At 56.7% G+C, this 22,843-nt stretch overlaps 1 protein-coding gene across 1 annotated transcript in view; it reads right to left on the bottom strand.

Annotated features, from left to right (window-relative positions):
- The window catches only part of Suclg2 (succinate-CoA ligase GDP-forming subunit beta), a 204,990-nt gene extending 182,795 nt beyond the window's left edge, over nucleotides 1–22,195 (bottom strand). Inside the window, exon 1 of the mRNA XM_047535047.1 lies at nucleotides 22,025–22,195. Within this exon, the coding sequence (XP_047391003.1) occupies nucleotides 22,025–22,108 (84 nt within the window). The 5' untranslated portion in view covers nucleotides 22,109–22,195. The remainder of the gene's footprint in view (nucleotides 1–22,024) is intronic.
- Nucleotides 22,196–22,843: the final 648 nt, after the last annotated feature.

The following is a 22,843-nucleotide window of genomic DNA, read 5'->3' as shown; positions in this document are numbered from 1 at the left end:
CCAAGGCGAGTACCATTCAGAAGGGGAGCATCGAACGCTCTGGCGCCTGCTCCAAACAGCTCTCCCCTCCACCATTCTGTGACACGCTAGGGAATCGAGAGTGCAGGTCACAACCTAATGAGTAACATGAAGATCACCCAGGGGTTACGGAGGACCGGTGGCTGGTGAGCAGAGGGGAGTTTCCAGGATGCTGGTGACTGTGTGTTTCTCCCGGGAAGTGGGGTTCACTAAACATGTTAACACGCACATGCACACGCGCACGCACACACACACATACACACACACACACACACACACACACACAGAGTATGAATTTTATTCAGTGTTTTACGCTACGTTTCACCATTTGAAAAAGTTTTAGGTAAAAGTGCAAACTTCAAAGTCCCAAAGCCACTCTGGACTCTACATCTACAAGTTGGGTGAGTCTAGACAAACCACCTCACCCTCTGGGCTTTGGTTTCTTCTGTGAAAATGAGGATGACAGATAACAGGCACACACAGTGCCCAGGACGGCTAGGAAGTCTGGAGGGGAAAACGCGATTGCAGAGCGCGCCTCACAGCCCCGTTTAGGCAGCTGGGCTTGCCCTGCAGGGGCCCAGGAGCCGCCCCTCGCGTTTCCCGCCTGCACCTGCACCGGACGCCTCCCCTCCTGGCTGACGGTGTGCGGCCGTTCCGCACGTGGCCAAATGCAGACACAATCCTCAGCCTCAGCTGGATGGCCGCAGATCGGATGCCTCGCAGCTCAGGGGAGGCAAGCTTGGTCAACCAAGAAAGCCATCAAGTGGGCCATGGACATAGGGTGGGATCACTGTCCACCAAGCGTAATCTCACCAAGGAAGCGACATGCCTGGAAGCCATGGAGAAGCAGGCAGCTGCTCGGGGCAGCGGGTGGCACAGCAGAATCACACAGCCGTGGAGTCTGACGGGGGGGCTCCCAGCCCATCCCTGCCATTGACCGCAGCACAGTCATCGTGGACCGATGCGACCCCCAGGGTGTCCCCTGGACCACTCGGCAGCTCAGCCGATCACCTCAGCCAATGACTGTTCACATGACCTCATCCTGGCCAGCAACAGAGGACGGTGGCCCCATGGGAGGTTCAGGAAGCAAATCCTCCCCCGGGAAGCTTATGCAACAAATTATCCAAAGCCACTGGGGCCTCTCCTGATGGCCATTGGGTTCCGAGAACAAGTCCATTTCTTCAGAACACTCTGCGAACAAGTTCTCCAAAACATACTCAAGGGTCTCTTCTGTTGGAAACTTCACGCGGATCCAAATGTTTGGAGTTGTTTTATATTTTGTTTAGCTCCCTATACCAGAGCTAAAATGGACCCTAGAAATCTCTGGTTCAGCAGTTCCCAAACACTAGGTGGAAGAGGGAATGGTCAGAGAGTGCAGGTGCCTGGGCTTCGTCCACATGATGTGCCTCAGGGAGCCCACGAGTCTGCGCTGCAGCAAGCATGCTGGGTCCCCTGGTGCAGGTGCCCCAGGTCCCCCTGAGCTCCTCCCTCCTGCACCTGCCGTCAGCCTAACTCTGCTCTCCCACCTCCAGGGCTTCTGGCCCATGTCACCCTCCATACGCAGCCCAAGTGGTCTTTTGAAAACCAAACCCAGTTGCATGGACTCTGCTCCAATCCCTCCACTGGCACAGCTCAATTAAAATGCTTAGCTGAGCCACGGAGCCTGAAATAAACTTCAGTTTCTCTCCCCAACCCCAATTATTTGTACACAGCAAGTCCCTGAGACGTCCGTGTTACAAGAATCTGGCTTAACAGGGAATTTCATTCAGCAAACCCAGCTGGACTCGCGTGGCACTGATGTGCATTTGCAAGGGTAAATCCCTCAGATGCCTCACGCCGTGGGCAGCTGAAGCTGGGCAGGAGACAGCATGCGCCAGCCTCCTCCTGGACATCTGACGCGAGTGTGCTCATCTCGCAGTCTGCCCGTCGGGGACCTGTTATCTCGTGTATCGCGTGCATTGATTTCATTGATTTCTTCAGTACCTTGATGGTTTTCTTGAATGAAGCTTGCATTAGAGTTTCAGTTACATAAACACTGAATATCAACGGAACGCTTAGTAAGTAGAATATTAAGCGCGCCGTATGTAATACTGGAAAAGGCTGGAGGAACGTAGATAGCAGGCGTGCTGCGGTCATTAATGGAAGGGCACTGTCTGGCCAGGCCAGGCCATGCTGACTAACTCCTAAAGAACCGTGTCCACCTACCAGGATTTCATGTTGTTTAGCACAAGCCGATATTAGTTTTGGAGTTCAGCCATGCATTCAAAAATGTCCTAGTGAAATTAGCAATAATGATATTTCTGACTTACGACAATTTAGAATTTGCCCTAGGAAATTTTCCAAAATAAATTTCTTTCTAAAATAGAAAAGATAATAATGTTTGCTCTCTGGAAGATAGAAAAAGTACAATCTTTGTAGTATTAGAGCAATACAATTTCCAACAATGAAAGGTCATTTCATATCTAATGGACTGGAAAATTTTTTAATTATCATATTTGACAGCGGTCAGCGTACTAGGAAACACAGTCTTATAGACTGCACATCAATGTCCTCATCTCTAAAAAGAGGTTCGAGTTTTGTGAGGAATAAATGAGTCCATCCACGTGAACTGCTCAGGACAGGACGTGGCGTGTAAGGAACAGAGTAGACAGTCGCCACTGTTTGGTTTCTGATCACCACGGACAGGAGAATAAATCTGTGCAGATTTTCTGGAGGCGATCTCAGAACTTACCTGATTAGTGAACATGAATTCACGTTGAGACGTATTCGCTGCAGCATTAGAGGAGGAACACTGGAAACCTCAGATGCCGCTGACACGGCAGAGACAAAAGGAGAGCCACGGCCTCAGGGAACTGCCTCCAGCTCCTCTGAAGGATCCGGCACCTAATGCGCACGGAAGCGCTGCTGATTTAGCCTCAGTGGGACAGAAGCAGACGGAGCTTCTAATGAGCGGGATCCTGACCGTGGACAGAGAAGTGGCCAAAGCATGCACCATGTGGACACGTCCTCCAAGCTCACAGGGCACTCTGCAGCACGGGTGGCCACGGCTGACCACGGGTGAGCCCTGTGGCCGTGAGATTCTTCCGGATTTTCCAGGCTTTTTGCAGTGAGTGCAAGCTCTAATTTCTAAATCAGAAATAACATTCCAAAAGTTGACCGCCGGTCTTGGATCAGACGTGCATCACTCCCGACGTCTGTGGATTCTCCCCCCGACTGTGTCCTTAATACCAGTCACTATATGTCAGCAACTTGGGATCCTCGACGTATTCATCTCAAAACGGTTTTTAAAAACTGTCCTCAAATTCCTCTGAGACGTGAAGGAAGCCTATCGACCTAGAGGGCATCCTATTTAGCACAGTTAAATAGAAACTTGGACTAGCGGCAGAAAACACCAGCATCACAGGGCAGAGGCAGGCGACTTGGATAATGATAAAATGAGGGTGTTTTTAAATCAACAGGGTTTCCCTGAAACAACTTTGCTTTACAAACAAAACACTTTCGAGTGGACTGACCTTTGCCTCCACTGTCCCTCACACACTTTCTTACATTATTCGGCCATTCATTCTTTCTTTTCATAACTGAAATTGATTAAAGCCTCAGTAGCCACCAAGTAAATTCTGGTCACTGAATACAGAGGTACGGCCTGACCAAGAACATGGAAAAGGAGTGCAGAGGCTGGGGGCAGCCCGGCGGTGCAGGTCCACCGGCGGTGGACATCGCCTGGGTTCAACCCCAGCACTCCACAGTAATAACATCGATCAAATAATCTCATACTGAAATCTAACTGACTGGGGTGCAGCCCAGCGGTGCAGCCCTGGCCTGGCACGCCTGAGGCCCTGGGTGCCATCGCCAGCAGAAATTGTAGCTGAAATATCCCGTGTCCTCCGTGCAGCTGACGCCCCACCTTGGAACCAGGTTCCCCAGGGACAGCCGTGCTCATCTGCAACCCTGTCACGCAGCACCACACGCTCTCCTGACGGGAAGCATGGGAAGGACCTGGGTAACAGAAGTGCACGGAGCACAGGGCAGCTCCCCAGCCAGGATGAAGAACCGGCATCCAGACGTCGGATCTTCGCTGTTCTTTTTCCCTGTACTAGGAACAAACCCAGGGCCTCAAGCAAGCCAGGCAAGTGCTCCACCCCTGAGATGCACCCCGGTCAGCCACCAAACCCAGCCACTTCTGCACAGCTTATGCCCACTCAGGATGAAGGAGCCACTCAGGAAAGAGGGCCCAGTGACTGGCGGTTCACACGGGGGGAGCATGCTGGAAGCAGGGTCCAGTTATTCTCCAGGTAAACTCCCATCAGTTATTCGTGGACGCTTTTGCACTACACAGGAAATAAAATTTCCACTTTGCACATTCTGATGACGCCGTGCAGATGCCCAGACTTACTCCTGGTGATTTAAAGTCAGCAAGTGCTCATCGAAAGCATTAGCTGCTTCCTTCAGTGCTGTGCTAACCACAGGGTTCACATTCACCTGCAGAACCGCCGCGTGTGAGCTGCCAGAGACCCAAAGCCAAAGGCCACTGGCCGGTGCCAGGAGGGGCAACGCAGGTCACAGAGGGTGCCTTACCAGCAGTGTCCCCTGGCTGGACCTCAAAGATGACCCAAAGATGCCAGCAACAGGCTCTTGCAGCAGAGGAACCACAACGCACAGTGCACAGGGGCATGCCAGCCCAGAGCACAAGGGACGTCACCGTCATGCGATGACAGACTTGGCAGGGGGTGTCTGCCTGGCTGTAGCAGCGAAGGAACAGCCCACAGCAGGCTGGAAGAGGGATGGGAAGACACCAGACTACTTTCTAAAACTGCCTGGGGCTGGGGCTTGTGGTGACAGGCCCTGGGCTGGAGCCCCTGCCCCACAGTCCTGAGACCGACACAGAAAGAAGGACTGTGGCCTACTCGTCCTTCCAGACTGGTAAGCTCCAGGTGGTATTCATCCTAAGATACTCGACTTCTGTCTTAAGAAAGCAAATAATCCAATTTACAACATGCCCCATGTGAAATGGTACATTAAGATCTATACGTTCAAATGACTGAGCAGAAAGACAGAGTGCGCTACCATTATTACTGACGAGACGGCAGGTCCTCCCAACACCAGCACCACCCAGCAGGCTCAGCATGGCCTCAGCTCTGTAAGTCACCACACCCTGGTTGTGTGCTTCATGTCGCAGGCGAGGAAAACAGAGCCCCGAGGGTCTAACGGAGTGGCTGTCCTAGGGACCCGGGCCAGTGACGGGCAAAGACCAGCACTCTGACCTCCACCTTGACAGCCCGTTTCTAAGCCAACCAACCATAAAGTGGCAGCATGTGTTTCTAAGCAACTGGAAACGAGTCTTTAGAACACCAGTTTGATTCTGTATCAGCAGAAAAAAATAAAAACATATTTCTATTCCCTGTGGCCATACAGAAGTTTTCACTGCCCGTGAAGAAGAGCTCGGGCATCTGCGTTAGGACTGAGCGGCTTCCAGAGTTCACTATCACCCTAGGATTCTAAACCACCGCGGAGGCAGAATTTCAATGTACACGTGGGATCCTGAAGTCAGAGGAAACTTGAGCGTCTACCGGTTTTCCTCCTAGGAGACCCACGGAAAGAAGCCGCAAGAACCAGGTCTGTGACCACCAGGTCTGTGACCGTCAACTCTGAACCACTTCGACTTGCCTGATTGGATCGACGATCATGAACGCTGCCGAGATCATCGCCGATGGGTACATTCCCGAGGTTCCTGTGTCCCTTACACATCAAAACCGCAGGAACAAAGCTTCTAAAGAGAAATGTATAAAATACCAACTGTGAGAGTAATATCTCCTTGTAATGCAGATTGACAGACGCGCTCGGCCCAGCCTCCACAGCCCCAGTCCGTGGGAACAGGAAGCCCGCGGCTGTGGCCCGTGCCGAGTCTCCAACAATCTCAAAGCCAAGCGATGCCCCAGAAGCCACATCACAACCTATGTGTCTGAAGACCCGGCCAGAGGCCACAGAGGCCGCAGTGACCTCTGAGGGGGTGAGGGGCTGCCCCGGGCCACGGAGCAGGTCTCCAGACTCAACTGCTCCTAAATTTGCAGCTTTACCATGTAAAATGGTGGCAGAGCTGCCCAGTGATTCTCCGTTCTACAGGAGAATTGAAAGCTTTCCAAGTACATCAATTCCGTGGAGGAAGTCAGCATCTTAGATGACTGACCCACGGCAAATGGACACCCACAGCAAAAAACCTAACTTCAACCAAATCCTCGACACCGAATGTAAATGCCAACTCAGAACAGACCAGATTCCCACGGAAGGAAGCCTCTAAAAACCTTCAGAACACAACCTGAGGAAAGGGTCATCTGGCCCTAGTACGTAGTGAAGAGTCCTTAGATGTGACACTAAGATCCTGACCCGTCCAAAAACCGGGACACACTGGACTTCACAACACATCTCTCCGTGAGAGACTCAGTCAAAAGGATGAACACAAGACAGGCACCGGCAGGAAGTATCTGCAAACCACTCGCAGACAAGGTCTGAGTGCAGCCAACAGGAAGAACTTCTGAAATTCAACATTAAAAAGACATGAGTGGACATCAGTGAAGAGATGCAGATGGCAACCAGCACTGACAAAGATACTGACATTGCTGGCCTTCAGGGAAACACAGGAGGAGGCCCGCCAAGCCCGCAAGGCAAGAGGAGCCTGCGTGTCTCTCCTTTGACACTGCTGGAAAGGAAAACAGAACAGCCACTCTGAAAAACAGTTTGCAGGTTCTTAAAATACGGAACAGACACTTAAAATTCAACCCTGCAGTGGGAATCTCGAGCATCTGTCCAGGAAAAACAGAATTCCATGTCCACAGGAAAACGTCTGTGTATTTGAAAGGCTAAGAAGCAGAAACAACCAAAATGTACTTCAACAGGTGCGTGACTACACAAGCTGTAGTCCAGCCACACCGTGGAACACCCAGCACTAAAAAGGAACCAACTGGAGCAGGCTCAGTGGCTCAGGCCCATAATCCCAGTGACTCGGGAGGCTGAGGCAAGAGGATCGCAAGTTCAAGGCCAGCCTCAGCAACTCAGTGAGACCCGGTCTCAAAGTAAAACATGAAATGGGCTGGAGATGTGGCTCAGAGATTCGACCCCCAGTGAAGGGAGGGAGGATGCAGCTCTGGTCCACCCGACTTGGACGTATCGCAGCTGCCCCTCTCTCCCGCCCCTCTCTCATCTCCTGCCTGCTCCTCCCAGCATGCTGTCTGCCTTTTAGGAGAATGGGCCGGCACAGGCCCGGTCACAAGGCCTCTGCAGCTGCCACTCTCTCTGCCTGGACCCCTCTCCCTGCACAGGGCCCCACAGCTCGCGGCTTGCCCGCCGGGGGTCTTTGCTTGACTGTCACTTACCTGGGACGACTTGGGCTCAGTGGTGCCGCTTTCAGCAGACCACGGGTCCAGGAGGCCCAGGAGGCCCAGGAGAAGCTGGCTGAGGCCAGCCCGGGCAACAGCGAGGCCGCACCTCAAAAGATGAAAATTAGAAGCAGCACACTGGCCGGGACTGGGGCTCTGCGGTAGAGCACTCGCCGCGTACACGTGAGGCGCTGGTTCCACCCTCAGACCGCGTAAGAATGTCCATCCACAACCAAAACACATTAAAAAAGAGAAAAGCACACGTCGTCTGTCCACCGGGAAGGGCGGGCCGTGACCAGGGCCTGCTCTGCTGCACTGCACCCTGGGGTCACCGGAGCAGACCCCAGGGGCAGACCCAGGGGCAGACCCCGCCCTCCAGCAGCGCTGGCTAAGTGGACGGACTGGGGACAGGTTATAGAGGGCACGTGTTAGGCTGGGCCTGGCCACCCCCGCGCAGCGCCCGCTGGCTGTGCTTCAAGTACCGCTATTTATCTAACTGGCCTGAGTCTCCTCTGTGTTGTGCCAACACAAGGCCTTAGTCCATCCGTGCCGCTCTGGCAGGACACACAGCCTGGCCAGACAGCCGCTCCGCACAGCTCTGGAGCTCAGGCAGACCCAGGCCCAAGCGCCTGTTCTGACATTTGGAGAGCCAGCTCGCGGCTCCACGTGGGGCCTCCCACAGGTGGGCCCTGGCCCAGGGGCCTGGTCGAGGCCCAGGTCAGCATGAGTGACGAGGAATCGTTCTTCCAGGTCCAAGATCATCACTAACTCCCGGTGCTGTCGGCTACGACGCCAGATGTCTTCTAGCTGGTGCTGGAGAAGGAACCCAGGGCCTCCCCTGCTACAGACGCCTTCCACCACCGGGCTTACGCTGCCAGCTGCCTGCGCTCTTTTTTTCAACTTTGAAGTAGGTTCTCACTAAGGTGCCTGGGCTGACCTTGAACTTGCAATCCTCCTGCCTCAGCCTCCAAGTCCCTGGGATCACAGGCGTGCTGCATCGTGCCCATGATTTATTTTAAAAGAAACGTTAGACGGCCACCCACACCATTTGGGTGAGGTAAAACTGGCAGAGGTGATGGAAGAGATTCAATTCTGAGTAGTCGGGTAGGACGGTCCTGAGGCGAGGATCTTAAAAGCACATTCTCTCAGAACTGAAAAATCCTCCTTGACCAAATTCTGAGGCTTCAAAGATGGAACAGCAACAACCAGGCTGGGACAGTGCCCCCCAGCTACTCGGGAGGCTGTGGCAGGAGGACAAAACAAGGCTGGGGCGTCACCGGTGGCTGGCCGTGCCTGGCACGCAGAGACCCTGGGCTCAGCACTGCGTGACGCGCCACAGCCAGGGCCGCCCCTCCTCACCAGGCGCCCCTGCCCTGCCTCTGGCCGGCCAGCGCTTCAGAAGCCCCGTTTTCGCAGTCGCTCTGCAGTTACATGTGTGTCTCGTTCAGAGCACAACCCTGGTCACACAGAAGGGTACACTCGTCAAACAGGGCTGGAGAAGGAAACCTGAGTCTCAGAGATGTCAAGTCTCTGACCTGGAGCCACACAGCACCCGGTGGACCAGAACAGACACAATTCAGTGCTAAACCCACAGCACCTCCCTGACCTCACCCGTGGCGGCAAAGGCCCCTGACCCACCAAGACTCCAGCGGTGGCTGCCCCAGCCTCCCCAGCTCTGCAGACCCCAGGGAACCTGGGCTGGCTCACCTCACCCACCACTTCTCATCAGCACAACCAAGTTTCTTTGTGATCCCTGCTTTTTCAACTGCTGCTATTACTCCTTTTTCCTTTCATTGTAACCCTGAGAAGCGACTTCACTTTTATGTTCATTATTGTTCGTTTATAATCAGCTTTTGATTGCATGCTGATTATTCTTAAATTTCAACTTTATACTACTGAAGAAAAACAGCGCTGGGTGTAATGCTGATTACAAAATCAGCCGAACCGCTACTCAGCTGTGTTTCCAAAGGCACAGGTATTAAAACGTGGGGCTTTTGTTCAACCTTGGGTGAGCTGTCTGAATAAAGAGAATGGGCTTTTAGGGGAGAAGTTTTTAAAAGATAATGAGGTTTGTTGTTTTCTTATTTAAAAGCAAACTGGAAAATAGCAGAATTGAGGGTCTGAGTGAAGAGGCCCTGCCTCCCTCCTTCTCCCTTGCTGTTGAGAGCCCTCTGCACCTCCCGCTGGGCACAGCACCACCTCCTTCTCCCTTGCTGTTGAGAGCCCTCTGCACCTCCCCCTGGGCACAGCACCAGGCCTGCAGCATGAGCTTCTCCACGGCAACTCCTCTGCCTCTGTGCCGATTTCACTCAGATTGGTCAGAGCTTCTCAGACCTAAGGTTCACGAGTCAGCACAGGAAGCACAAGGCAAGACACAAGGGGGTCACGGCTCTCGAGCTGCCCTATTGGCAGCTGGAAGCGGGCAGTGCACCTCTGGACCAGGCCCGAGGCTCCAGAGGTGTCCCAGGAGGGAAACGAGGGCTCGGCTGGACATGACGGCTGGTCATTACCTGACCCGCACCTCAGTCTCACCGTCCTGTCCTCAGGGCGGAGAAGCCCTGTGCTGGTCATGACACAGGGTGACCCTGTCACGCTGGGCACGCACACGTGCAGAGCGCAGGCAGTTCACCGAGGTGTGCCTTAGGATCCTGGACCTGCCATTGCAGACAGAGCACGTCGGGCGCCGTGGCTCACCATGACCAACACACCCAAAAGCAGCCGAGAAGAGGAAAAGTCCCTCTGGGGCTCATGGTTTCAGAGGCTCAGTGCACAGGTGGCCAACGCCGCTGCCCTGTGGCCCAGGGAGGCAGCGCATCATGGCAGAAGGGCGTGGAGGGGGCACCGGGAAGCAGGGCGGGCGGGGTCCAGGGGAGACACCCTTCCAGGACGCCCGGTGCCCCACGGCCTGCAGCTGCCCAGCAGTCCATTGGACCAGGTGGACTGATACCGTGCAGCCCTCCTGGTCCAGGCGGTCACCTCCGAGCACTCCCGCACAGCACAGGAGCTAGAGGACGCCTCGCATCAAGGCCTGGGAGCCGCGTCCTCGGGGCCTAAGGAGCAGAAGCCCGGGTCCTGCCGCTCTGGAGGTGCGAACTCTGATCGGCGGCCCGCAGGGGAGGGCGGCGGGGGAGGTCTGTCCCTTGCTCCGGTCGTTCTGGGCCTGGCTTGCAGAAGCTCCCTGGCCTCCGCCTGCTCTCCGCCTGCTCTCTCCCCGTGGGGGGCAGCACTGTACGAGGACACCAGTCACGCTGCACTGGGACCCCAGTGACCCCGTTTCAACTTGATCTCTCATCCTAAGGGTCTGGGGCTGGGACTTCAAGAAACGGTGGGGGACGAGTCCCACCCATAAGAGGACCGCCCAGTGGGCCACTGTGCACGGCACCCAGACTCTGCAGGAACAGCGGCGATGACAGCGAGTGGCTGCAGGTCCCTGAGTCGCGTCTGCCACTCTGAACCGGCTCAGCAAGGGCGGCCTTGACGCCTCCACCAAGGGTCAGCGGGAGCTCCAGGGGACCACGCCCTCAAGGCCCTCAGACCAGGGCCCAGAACCTGCTGGAAGAAGGTCCGACGTCTGTTCCTACAGGTTCCCCGGCGTTACGAACAGCCATGGTGCAGGTGAGGCCACGAGAAGCAGGACACCCGCATCCTGAGCCCCGGGAGCCCTGCCAGCAGCAGACCCTCCCCCAACCACCCTCCCAAGGGCAGCGGCCATCTCCTGCCCAGGCTCCTGCCTACCCAGCGCCACCCTCTGAGCCCCCACATGCCAGGCCACTCCAACAGATGCCACCAAGAGGAGGTAGACGCCAACACGTCACAGACCATCACCAGGACAACCGTCCTAACAGGCGTTGTAGGTAAACGTGGGAAACTAAAAACAAAGCCACACCATACCCGGGACACCGTATACACACGGCGCTCATTAAGCGAGAACACACTGCCGTCAGGTCCAGAGGGCTGTCCTCAACAGCCCAGCAGGAAGCCACCCACTGCCTCCCAACCCACAAAGGCACGAACAGAGACCCTGCACACCAGGGCAACCACACGCAGCCTCATGCGGGAACCCTGGGCTGTTCCACCACACCAAACGGCCAGGCCCTGGGCAGGTCCTACGGGACTCCCCTCGGGCGAAGTTCCTGGACGGGTCAAAATCGAGGTAGCGACGAGACCCCTGGCACTGAGCGGACCCTCAAGGGCCTGTGAGGCCCCCACTGGTGGTGCATCAGCCTGGATGTGCAGCGTCCCTCCAGGGCCAGCATCCAAGGCAGCATGGACAGTAGCCTGGCAGTAGGAGACCAAGGCCAGGGGCCCCAGAAGGTCAGCTGGAGGCCTGTGACCTGGGAAACGCATCTGGACCTCCCGTGGGGCCCTGTGTTTCCCACGTGCTGGGGGCTCTGCCTACAGGGTGCAGGGTCTTCGCAGGGAAGAGGAATAAGCTCAGGGGTGGACGCAGCTGACGGCTGTGCAGGAGGAAAGCCTGGGCGGGCCTCGCCGGGGCCAGGGGAGCTTCACCACAGCAGAACTCACACACAAAGAGCCCACGCCCGCACGATCGTGCCTCTAGAAGCTTTGGGGAGGACACGCGAGGCTGCTGATGCATACAAGCATTTGCTGGTCCAGCTGCTCATCAGAGAAAGCAGTTCTCTGCCTCCTCCCTCAACGCCCCGAAGCCGGAGCGCCAGGACGCTGCTCCCCTGGACAGCCGACCTCACCTAAAGGGGGCTGCGCTACTTCTGAAGACGTCAGAGCTCCGGGAAAGGGCCTCCTCTTGACCTGGAAGCAAAGGCTGGGGCTGGGTGCAGCTCAGCACTGGACGCCTGCCCAGGGTGCCGAGGGACTGGGCTCCTTCCCAGCACCGCGAGAAAAACAAAATAAAAGGAGCCGGAGGAACACCGGCACCAAGGCCTCCTGAAGCACAGCCAGAGGCACCCGGAAGGAACACGTCACTCAGAGGCTGAACAGAGTCACTGATATACGGCCATCGTTAGGATCAGCGGAAGATCGTCGCTACACATGCCTACTTGGGACCTTTAATGGAAAGGCAATTTAGTATATTTCTCTCGTCTTTATATAAACTTTAACTCTGTAAATTTTCCCCATATTAAAATTATATTTTATATAAAATACAGTTATAAAATCTATTTTATGCCACTCATAAAAGCCTCACCGTAAATTTACATTGAAGAAAAAGACAGGATCCGGCGGGCACACAACCCGCTCTCTCCCAGAGCCGGAGCTGCCGCTGGGTCCGTCTTCCCGGAGGGCCAGGCTCCAGCTCAAAGCACACAGGGCTTGGAAACAGCCACAGGTACGCCGCTCACCCTCGGCCATCTCAAGGCGTACCTGGCTTGTCTAAGGAGCCAAGCGCTACTTTCTTTTCTCATGCTAATTATAAAACAGGGAATAACTGAAAAACTCACGTTTGTCTGCCCTGCAGTGCTGTCTTCACTTCTGATGTCCATCACCTGAGAAGGTCTCTCAACCTTAAGGAAGAAACGTCCGCCTCGAACAGCTCCCTCCCAGCTAAGCCCCAGCTCTCCCTGCATTGCTGACTAGGAGCCCAGGGAACCCTGCAGTTCCTCGGAGCTCCAAACCTTCCCGCTGCCTTTCACAGGCACGGTGACACGCGAGCCCCTCAGAGTGCAGGTGCAGCGCTCACACAGGAGCGGGAGCAGGAGAAGCAGGATCCAGGCGCAGAGCACAGCACCTTCAGGGGAGCGTCCTGAGCCCTGGGCTCCAGCCCAGGAGGTCCTTCCTGACAGGGGCTCTGAGGACACAGGAGGACAGCGGGCCTCTCCTCCAAGTTACTGCCCGCCTCCATTCACATGTCCTGCCTCACTCCGAACGTCCCTGGCAGGTCGTGGGTAGAGGGGACTCGGGGTCATCAAAGGAGCCTGTGTGGGCAGGCGCACATGGGCATGAGGTACCAGGGACAAAAACCAGGGCCCTGCATATGCCAGGCAAGCTTTTAACACCCAGCTGCACCCTGGCCCTTTTTGCCTTGTATTTTGAGACAAGGCCTCACTAAGTTGCCCAGGCTGGCCTCCCACTCAGGATCCTCCTGCCTCAGCCTCCCAAGCAGCTGGGATTTCAGGCGTGTGCCACCACGCCCGGTTGGAGGAGACTTTATGGAAATGAAGCTTCCTGGTTTACTGACAATGATTCATCGCTCAGGGCACAGGCTTTTTGATGCTCAGTGTGACTCTGGGAAGTGAGTCCTGTGACCATCTCCACTCTGTAGATGGGGAAGCTGAGGCCCGAGAAAGGTGCCAATTTCACCACATTTAAGAAGGCAACGACTGTGCGACACACAGTGATAATGTGCCTCCATGACACAGAGCACAGAGAACTCGTGCATTTCAGAAGTGTCAAAATGTGAAAAAGCACATCCTACAATAAAGGGTGTGCCTGACTGTCACAAAATCACAGACCTACGAAGCCCTGAGATCAGGAGTGGAGCCCGGGCTGTGTGGTTCCGAAGCCAGCCTATTCCTGCTGGCCTGTGACAAGTGCTAACAGAGTTCTCATCCGCCCTCAAATGCACTTCAGTTTTAAACATAAATAAATGATGTCCCTCCCGATGCTTTGGCTGCAACAGGTCCCGGGTCTCTGCCTGGGCAGCCTCAGGGAGCTGAGCCAACCTGGGGGCGCAGCTGCTTCTGCAGGGCCTAAAACCACGGCCGGAGGGGGTGCTGCAGTAAGTCACTACGCACAGACTCAAACGAATCCTCCCTGGAAGCACACGGTGGAGGACACCCAGGACCCCCGGGCTCCTCGGCTGGGACTGTCCCAACAGAGCTGCCCAGGCAGCCCAGCACTGTGGGGGCCCACTGTGCATGCCTGCCTCGAAGCAGCTCACCTGGCCTCCCTGACACCTGCGTAACCGCTTAGTGATGCACCTGCTCACCTGGCCTCCCTGACACCTGCGTGACCGCTTAGTGATGCACCAGCTCACCTGGCCTCCCTGACACCTGCGTGACCGCTTAGTGATGCACCAGCTCACCTGGCCTCCCTGACACCTGCTTGACCGCTTAGTGATGCACCAGCTCACCTGGCCTCCCTGACACCTGCTTGACCGCTTAGTGATGCACCAGCTCACCTGGCCTCCCTGACACCTGCTTGACCGCTTAGTGATGCACCAGCTCACCTGGCCTCCCTGACACCTGCTTGACCGCTTAGTGATGCACCAGCTCACCTGGCCTCCCTGACACCTGCTTGACCGCTTAGTGATGCACCAGCTCACCTGGCCTCCCTGACACCTGCGTGACCGCTTAGTGATGCACCAGCTCACCTGGCCTCCCTGACACCTGCGTGACTGCTTAGTGATGCACCAGCTCACCTGGCCTCCCTGACACCTGCGTGACCGCTTAGTGATGCACCAGCTCACCTGGCCTCCCTGACACCTGCGTGACCGCTTAGTGATGCACCAGCTCACCTGGCCTCCCTGACACCTGCGTGACCGCTTAGTGATGCACCAGCTCACCTGGCCTCCCTGACACCTGCGTGACCACTTAGTGATGCACCAGCTCACCTGGCCTCCCTGACACCTGCTTGACCGCTTAGTGATGCACCAGCTCACTTGGCCTCCCAGGACACCAGCTTGACCACTTAGTGATGCACTCCCCAGAGTCACTTGGCATCGCAATGTCAAAACAGGCTAGCCAAGCGCTGGGCCATGGCTCGGAGCCCGTGGCGAGGAAGCTCAGCTCAGACCAGGGTGAACAGAAGAGCAGCTCCAGGTCTCTGGGAGGTGAAGAGGAAAGAAAGTACGTGAACCACTTCAGGGAGAAGCCCAGAGCAGGGGAGGCAGTTCCTGAGGACAGAGGATGCACGGGTGCCCACGTGCAGCAGGACCCTTGCCCATGCTGTACCCAGGCCTGTCCTCTCTGTGGCCCTGCACTGTCAGCACGTGGGGGCGGGGGGCAGGTAGACGCCGTAGACAAAGCCAGCTCAGCTGACCAGTGACCCGAGACTGAGCACACAGGATGAGCTGGAGATTCTCCTGCTGTCTGAATTATAAAATTCTGGCCGGAGGCAGCAGCAGCACACACCTGCCATCCCAGTGATTCCCGAGGCTGAGACAGGAGGATCGCAAGTTCGAGGCTAGCCTCTGCAACTTAGTGAAACCCTGTCTCTGTGTGGAAAAAATAAACACGGCCCAGGTTGCAGCTGAGTAGTGGAGCCCTAGCCCAGCGTGTGTAAGGCCCTGATCCAAGGCAGCACAGCCCCTAAGTAAATAAAAACCATAAAACCTGGAGACAGAGCTGGGTGCAAGGGGAGGGGCGGGAGTGGGCTGACCCAGGCAGGTGCTGGTGAAGAAAGGTTGCTGCAGCCTCTGGCCAGGCGGAGAGCAGACAGGCCCGGGGGAGCCGAAGACGACCGCCCTCCATCCCTGCAGACTTTCCCCTTGGGACAAGTCCAGGAAGGCATCTGCCTCAGCCGAAGAGGGCCGTGGGCCCAGCTCTGGGACGGGAGGGACCTGACCAGCTGCCCACGGCAACAGGCCCAGGAGGGCCCTGGGTGAGCAGAGGCCCCCCGCCTGGTCAGCCTGGTCACTTGCCTGTTCTCCCTCTAGGTCCCTCACCATGTCCACAGAGCGGCTGGCAGGGCACAGAGCGCGGGGCTCAGGAACAGACGCCAGCAGGACGTTCTATGAGGAGAGTCGCTGCACACGGCTCCCTGCCCAGGACAGTAAACGGCCTGTCCTCACTCTGTGCCCCACAGCAGAGGACAGGAGGCCGGCAACAGGCCCCGGCAGGGAGGTCCTGGGACCGTCCAGTCTCTTCCTTACTAACATCCACCTTGACCTCCCACCCCACTGCTGGCCATTGCTCCGTCTGTCAGGGGCTGTCTGGCTCTGCCTGTGGTCCGGGGGTGCCATTCTGTGTTTACCTTCACCCTCAAAAGTGTCCTAAGCTGGACAACAAGCAGGTGGCCACCCTAACTCTGGCCCACACCTTCATCTGTACGTAGGGGGACGCTGGCGAGTAATCTATGACGTGTGTAAGGACACACTCAGCATTCGGAGACGTAGAAATGTGAAAAAGAAAACAAAGGCAGCTTAAAATAAAACCAACCTGCAAGTGTTACAAGACCACAAAGCTACTTAGTGTTGACAGCAAGATTTAAACCCAGTCGCCTGGTCCCATCCTGGTCTGAGCCCGTCATCCTGGCGCAACGACTCGGCCCGAGTCCATGCAAATCTCCACATGGGCTCCCTTCTCGTGGGACACGTCCCACCCGTGCACACCCCATTCAGAAAACAGAACACTGCCCCCTTGCCGCTTCACCTCTAAAGCCCTCTGTGGCTCCCTGTGGCCCTGAGAAACAAGCTTAGCTCCGCCTCCGGGCTCACAGGGGCCCACAAGGCTCCACTCCCCTCCGTCTCCAGCCTCATCTCCTCTCTGCACCACGGCTCAGACTCCACAAGGCAGCCCAGCTGGGCCTCCTCACAGCCTTTGCCAGCCCAGAGGCTGAAACGGACCGGCAGGTGGAGAAACGGGAGGGGCAGGAAGAGCAGACACCAGAGCCGGCCTCACCCCAGGACCCACTTCCAGGGTGACCGGAGCCGGGCTGCTCTCAGGACCAACCCGCACGTTCTATCGGTCCCTGGTCATCACATGGGAGTGACTCTAGAGGTGAGCGCCACCTGACCCCCTGGAGAGGCCCACGGGCTCCTCCTACAGGCGTGTCCACAAAGAGGAAGCCGATCACAGGCACAGCACACTGGCCAAAGTCCAGACCCAAACACCAGGAAACGCCCTCCTGCGCTACCATCCCCCACAGTCCACCCTGAGCAGCGGGCGGACGTCAGCATTTCCCCAGCACCAGGCCTCAGGCCAGGCTGATTCAGGCGGACGGCGAGAGGCCTTGGGACAGAGCCGAGTGCCGGCCATCCCGCAGGTGGCCCAGCCCACACCTGACGCTCGTGAAGCCAGAGGCCACCAAGCCGACAGGCCACGTGCAGGTCGACACCAGGGTGGCGCGGCCTGGCCTTCACCCTGACCCCAGGAGCCTGGAGATGGCGGGCACCCTGGAGGCGGCCTCACCTCCGCGAGCCTCCACTGCCCTGGGCGCACACGGGAACACGCGCTCTCGCCTCACAGGCTGTTACAGGCTGGACGTGGAGCAAAATGCACGGCAGCACCGAGCCAGAGCCCAGCTCTGAGATGACGGCACACGGGACGTGTCTGCGGAGCCTGGGACAGGAACGTCACTCTAGCTCACACGGCCTTAAAAACCGGCGGATACACGTAGCTCCGAAGTCACTGCACGAGAGTCACTCTAGGCCCGTGATCTACACACGATGCCAATGCTTTCCATGTCACCTTGCTCCATCTCTGCAGCCGTCTGCGAGAAGAGAATCGGAACTCAGCGGGATTCGAGAACAGAACCCAGAGCTCCTGCCCTCAACCCTCACGCTACTGTTTCCTAGACCCCAAGGCCAGAAAAAGAGCCAGCCGGGTAACAGCCCCAAAGGCCAGAAAAAGAGCCAGCCGGGTAACAGCCCCAAAGGCCAGAAAAAGAGCCAGCCGGGTAACAGCCCCAAAGGCCAGAAAAAGAGCCAGCCGGGTAACAGCCCCAAAGGCCAGAAAAAGAGCCAGCCGGGTAACAGCCCCAAAGGCCAGAAAAAGAGCCAGCCGGGTAACAGCCCCAAAGGCCAGAAAAAGAGCCAGCTGGGTAACAGCCCCAAAGGCCAGAAAAAGAGCCAGCCGGGTAACAGCCCCAAAGGCACTACTGTGCAGAGCCGGTCACCATGGCCAAGCCAGCCCCAGGCCAAATAACCAAGGGCAAAGAGATGGGGAAAGGTAAGCACACGGGTTAAGTGGTCAGCTCCGCCCACCGGACCTTCTGGGGACAGCGTCATGACCTAGAGCTAAGGGTTCGTTAGCGTGGGGCAGGCAACTCCCCGTGCTGTGATCAAGCAAGGTACTGGGCGACCTCTCTGTGCCTCCAGCCTTTACAGGAGAGGGCACAGGGCCTGCTCCTGCAGTAACGCACGGGTGAAAGAAACAGGAGCCGGGGGGCTTTGCCACCCGCCCACGCTGCACGCTCAGGCGCTGGTCCTCTTCCCAGGACAGCCCTGTCCACACGCCTCACCAGCCCTTCCTCCTCTCGCTGCCCAAAGCACCCCCGTCAGTCCCATGCACCCTGCCGCTGCCCGCTCTGCTCTGCGCACCACTCAGTCACACCGACCACGGGAGCCTCTGCACCTCCTAGCGCAAGCTCGGGCAGCAGCAGCCGGGAGGAAAGCTTTCCCCGTCCAGCTCACGTTGCCACCTGGGGAGAAAGCAGGAAAGTCAACAACTGACAGCAGAGCCAAGTACAGGGCAGAGGACACAGCGGACAGTCCCTGGAGAGGAGCCGGGGCCACCCTGAGGGCAAGGCCTGTCTGCAGAAGGACCAGGCAACCTCAGGGCAGAGGGACCAGCGGTGTCGCTGAGGACTGAGCCCCTGCACGGCAGTGACCGCAAGCCAACTGGTCAACTGACCAGTGCCAACAGACCCGAGCACGTGGAAGACGGGCCGCCACCTCCTCTGCACTCAGTCCTCTTCGTTAAATGCTGTCCAGGATTCTCCCAAGCGCTGGGTTGTGGAGAAGAACCAAATCGGCAAGCTTCCTGCCTTGGGGGAGCTTCCTGCCTGACCGCCAAGGCCAGCGAGGCTCAGACGTACAACAGGACACGTGCCCAGTACAGTAATTGAGTGCCTGAGCTTCAGCAGCCAGGATGGGGACTCAGGCCCTGCAGGGGTTTTTTAAATTTTGTGCAAGCTATGTAACCACTCTAAAAAGTTAAAAACTTCTCAACAGACCCTGCAAGTCTCCTGGTGATTTGGCCATGTCTACTTGTCGGACCTCATCCCTGCTCTCCTTAACTGACTCCCACCGCAGGGCCTTTGCACCTCCTGTTTGCCCTGCTGAGTCTCACCACACTGGCCACTCCCTCATGCAGCTCAGATGTCAAAAAGTCACCTCCAGGATCTCATGATGTTGAGCAGGATTGTGTATGCAGTGCACACGGTGTGATTCCACCTAATAAAGTGTCTGCATCAGGTTACCCTGGCCAGGGACGGCCAGTGACAGGAAGGACCCATGGGCCTGTGCTTGTTGTTAAGTGACCTTCCTGATCTGGACCTGGTTCCGCAGGTGTGTTCCACTTGTACAAATCCATGAAGCTGTTCTTATAATATGTACGCTTTTCAGTACATTTTATTTCAATAAAAACAAACAAACAAAAGCCTAAACAAAAGCCACCTCCTCTAGTGGCTTTTCCCTGGTCTACACCCACCCAGCAGCTAAGCCCCACCCGCTCCCATGACCCTGTTCACGTTCACAGCATCTGTCTCTGGCAGAAACCATCTGGGCTGCTGGATGCACGTATCCCATCTTGCTCATGCCCAGTCCCACAAAAATAAAGAAAGACGTGGTGAAGGACTCCACCTGCCTCACCCACCAACCCAAACCTGCGCTGGACAGTCCTGCCAGAGGGCTTAGCTGGATGAACATACTTGCAAAAATAAGAAAGAGCTAAGGCGAGCCCATAAAGGATGTGTCAATCAAGTCAAAACAGTGAAGCCAAGAGCAGAAGAAATGAAAAAACTTCATTGACATTAAGCATCAGGACAAGTGTCTAAAGTTAAATTTAACCTCGGGAAGGAGTAAATGTTCTTCTACAGATAATCTTGGTGAAATCAGTTTGAGTTGCTTCTAAGAGCAGAAAGTAGGTCTCTTATCTGCATGCACCCAACAGGCCTGGGTACAAAGTAGGTCTAGGGCAAGAATGGCCACAGATTTCTGAGACATTTGGTGAGGATTCTCAGGCTTGGTGGAGAAAGTGGGCTATGTCCAACAGTAAAGGAGCTAGGGATGTACACTAATCAAATCAGATTTACAAGGAGCAGATATGAGAAGCACCCAAGAATTTGAAAATGGAGTTCCTCTCAAGCCATGAGCCATATTCACCTACTTTTATTATCAATATCTCGATGTTCCCAAACAAAATAAAATGTGTCACTAGTGCAGGTGACTTGATGTTATATATAGATACTACGGGTATCAGAGTAATTCCTGTGCTAACTGCGTGTTTTCAAGGGGAAACCCACACTTACAGGCAACAGCTTGAAGTGAACCTCTACTCTGCAATCAGCACTACCACAGACTCTCTGTAACCCTGAACAAGTCGCTGAACTTCTTCAGGACTTGATTTTTCTGCACATGAAGTGCTTGGTGATGCTCAGTTCCATTTCCTGGACACTGCACACAACTCCTACTTTTAGAAAACGGCTCTCGTCTTCTGAGCCTTGAGTTCACAGTAGAACAAATCACCAAAAGTGTGTGAATCAAAGCAAGCAGATGGACTGCGGTAACTGATCTCCTTACCCAGTCTTCTTGCCAAACCCAGGGTGCGGGTGCCCGGCAGTCTGCCCAGCGTTGGGTCAGGCTTCTATTTCTTGGACAGGCCAGAAGCCCTCACATGTTAGTCAAACACTCTGTGTTTTAAGTTTTCTCTGCACAAGTCCTTCCTTTCCTGCATTGTCCCTGGCCGGGGCCCATGGCTCATCAGTTTAAGTCCACGCTCATAGTGCCAACAGTTCTTGCTTTTGGTGACACTTAAATGATGAACAGACCTTGACCACCTGGAGGTATTCTTTCCTCTCTTACAACACTTATTAGTGATTTTAATTAGACAAAACTGCCATTCCTCTTACTGCCCCCACGGTACTGCGAGGTGCCTGTTAAGGATTTTACAGGAATAAGTATTGGCACCTTTTAAATTTACATGAACAGAGAAACGGATGTCAGGAAATGAAAGGAGAGGAAGAAGAAAAAGAAAACCTCACAGGTGTCACTACTGAGCAAAGCTGAGAGTAACTCAGAAAATCATCAGTAACTTTTTTTCTCCAGTTTTCTTAAGAACTTACTAAGCACATCCTGGTTAAAAATGCATGAGTGATAATTTTCCTCTTATCAGTGAAAACTGGGGCACTGAGCAAGGTCACTGTTCGGCTGTGGGCAAGCTGTCCCTTCTTTAAAAGGAGGAATCTGTGGAGACCAACAGTCTGGGGCTGAGCGGCTTCTCCAGAAGCAAGGCCAACAGAACTCCAAGGCCTCCCCTGGTGCGGAGCCCGCCGCAGCCCACAGCCCGCAGTGCGGTCCACCCGGTGGACAAGTCGGACAGCTCTTCAGTGTCCACCGCTGCCCTTCGCGTTATTCTCCGTAAGCATGGAGTCAGATACGTCTAGGCGGCTGTTGACTGAAAGGGGGCAAAGGGCTTGCGTTTCCTCCCTGACCCACCTATGCCACCGACTGGGCGCCCCACGTTTGCAGAAGCGGAACCTGCAGAGGGCTCGCTGGGCAGGTGGACTCAGCACCGCCAGGCCCGGGAGTTTCAGGCGCGTCACCACGTGGCCGCGGACTTTCAAAAGCAGACCCAGCAAGGCTGGTGATGAGACCTCAGGACTCCGGGGCACTGAGTGCTTCTGCTGGACTTGCGCCCCGCGCCTGGCCGGGGGAGGAGGGGAAAGTAGGGACGGGATGCCGGGGAGGTGGGCGCAGGAGAGGTGGGCGCAGGAGGGGACAGTGGGCGAGAGCCACAGGGCCGCAGGAGGGCGCGGTCCCCTCCACCGGCTGCGCTCACCTGGCACCTGGCGGCCAGCAGCCGGGGCCGCAGCGCGGGGTCTCGCAGAAGCCGGGCAGAGCGCGCGGCCACGGGGAGCGCCATCTTCACCAGGAACCGGGCAGCTGCGCGGGCAGGGCGGGGAGGAGGAGAGGGGCGTGGAGGGGAGGAGGAGAGGGGCGTGGAGGGGCGGGACGAGGAGAGGAAGAGGGACCGGGAGAGGAAGCGGGCCGGGGGCGGAGCGGGGCGAGGAGGAGAGGGGCGGGTGGAGCGCTGGAGAGGCCCGGGAGGAGGAGAGGGGCGGAGAGGGGAGGAGAGGAGGAGAGGGGCGCGGAGGAGAGGAGGAGAGGGGCGCGGAGGGACAGGCTGGAGAGCGGCAGAGGGGCGGGGAGGGGAGGGGCGGGCAGGGGCAGAGCCGGAGGAGGAGAGGGGCGGAGAGGAGGCGCGGGAGGGACGGGCTGGAGGGCGGGAAGGGGCGGAGAGGACAGGGCAGTGCGGGAGCGCGGAGCGGAGGCGCGCAGGGGAGGTGGCCGGGCGCGCGGGGCGGGCAGGCGGGGCGCGCCCTCCGGCCCCACCCCCGCGTCCTCTCCGCAGCGCCCTGGGTCCACCAGGCCCAGGCGCACGCTGGGCGGTGCTGAGGCCTGGTGACCTTCTCCGCGAGCCCTCCCCGCTGGCGGCTGAGCCTCGCGGTCCTGGAATCCAGAGGCCCGGCCTTGCAGGCGCGCTGCGGCTGGCCGACTGGTCCTGGGCCGCAGGGTGGGTCCGGGCACTTAGGTCCGGTTTAGACACCGAGAACTCTGGAGAGGCGCGGGCCCGTCATCCCCGGCCCAGTGAGTCTGC

The sequence above is a fragment of the Sciurus carolinensis genome, chromosome 19 (assembly GCF_902686445.1).
Source record: "Sciurus carolinensis chromosome 19, mSciCar1.2, whole genome shotgun sequence".
In the NCBI taxonomy this organism is placed as follows: Eukaryota; Metazoa; Chordata; class Mammalia; order Rodentia; family Sciuridae; genus Sciurus; species Sciurus carolinensis.
Note: the sequence above shows the minus strand (reverse complement) of the source record. Positions and strands in the feature narration are given on the sequence as shown.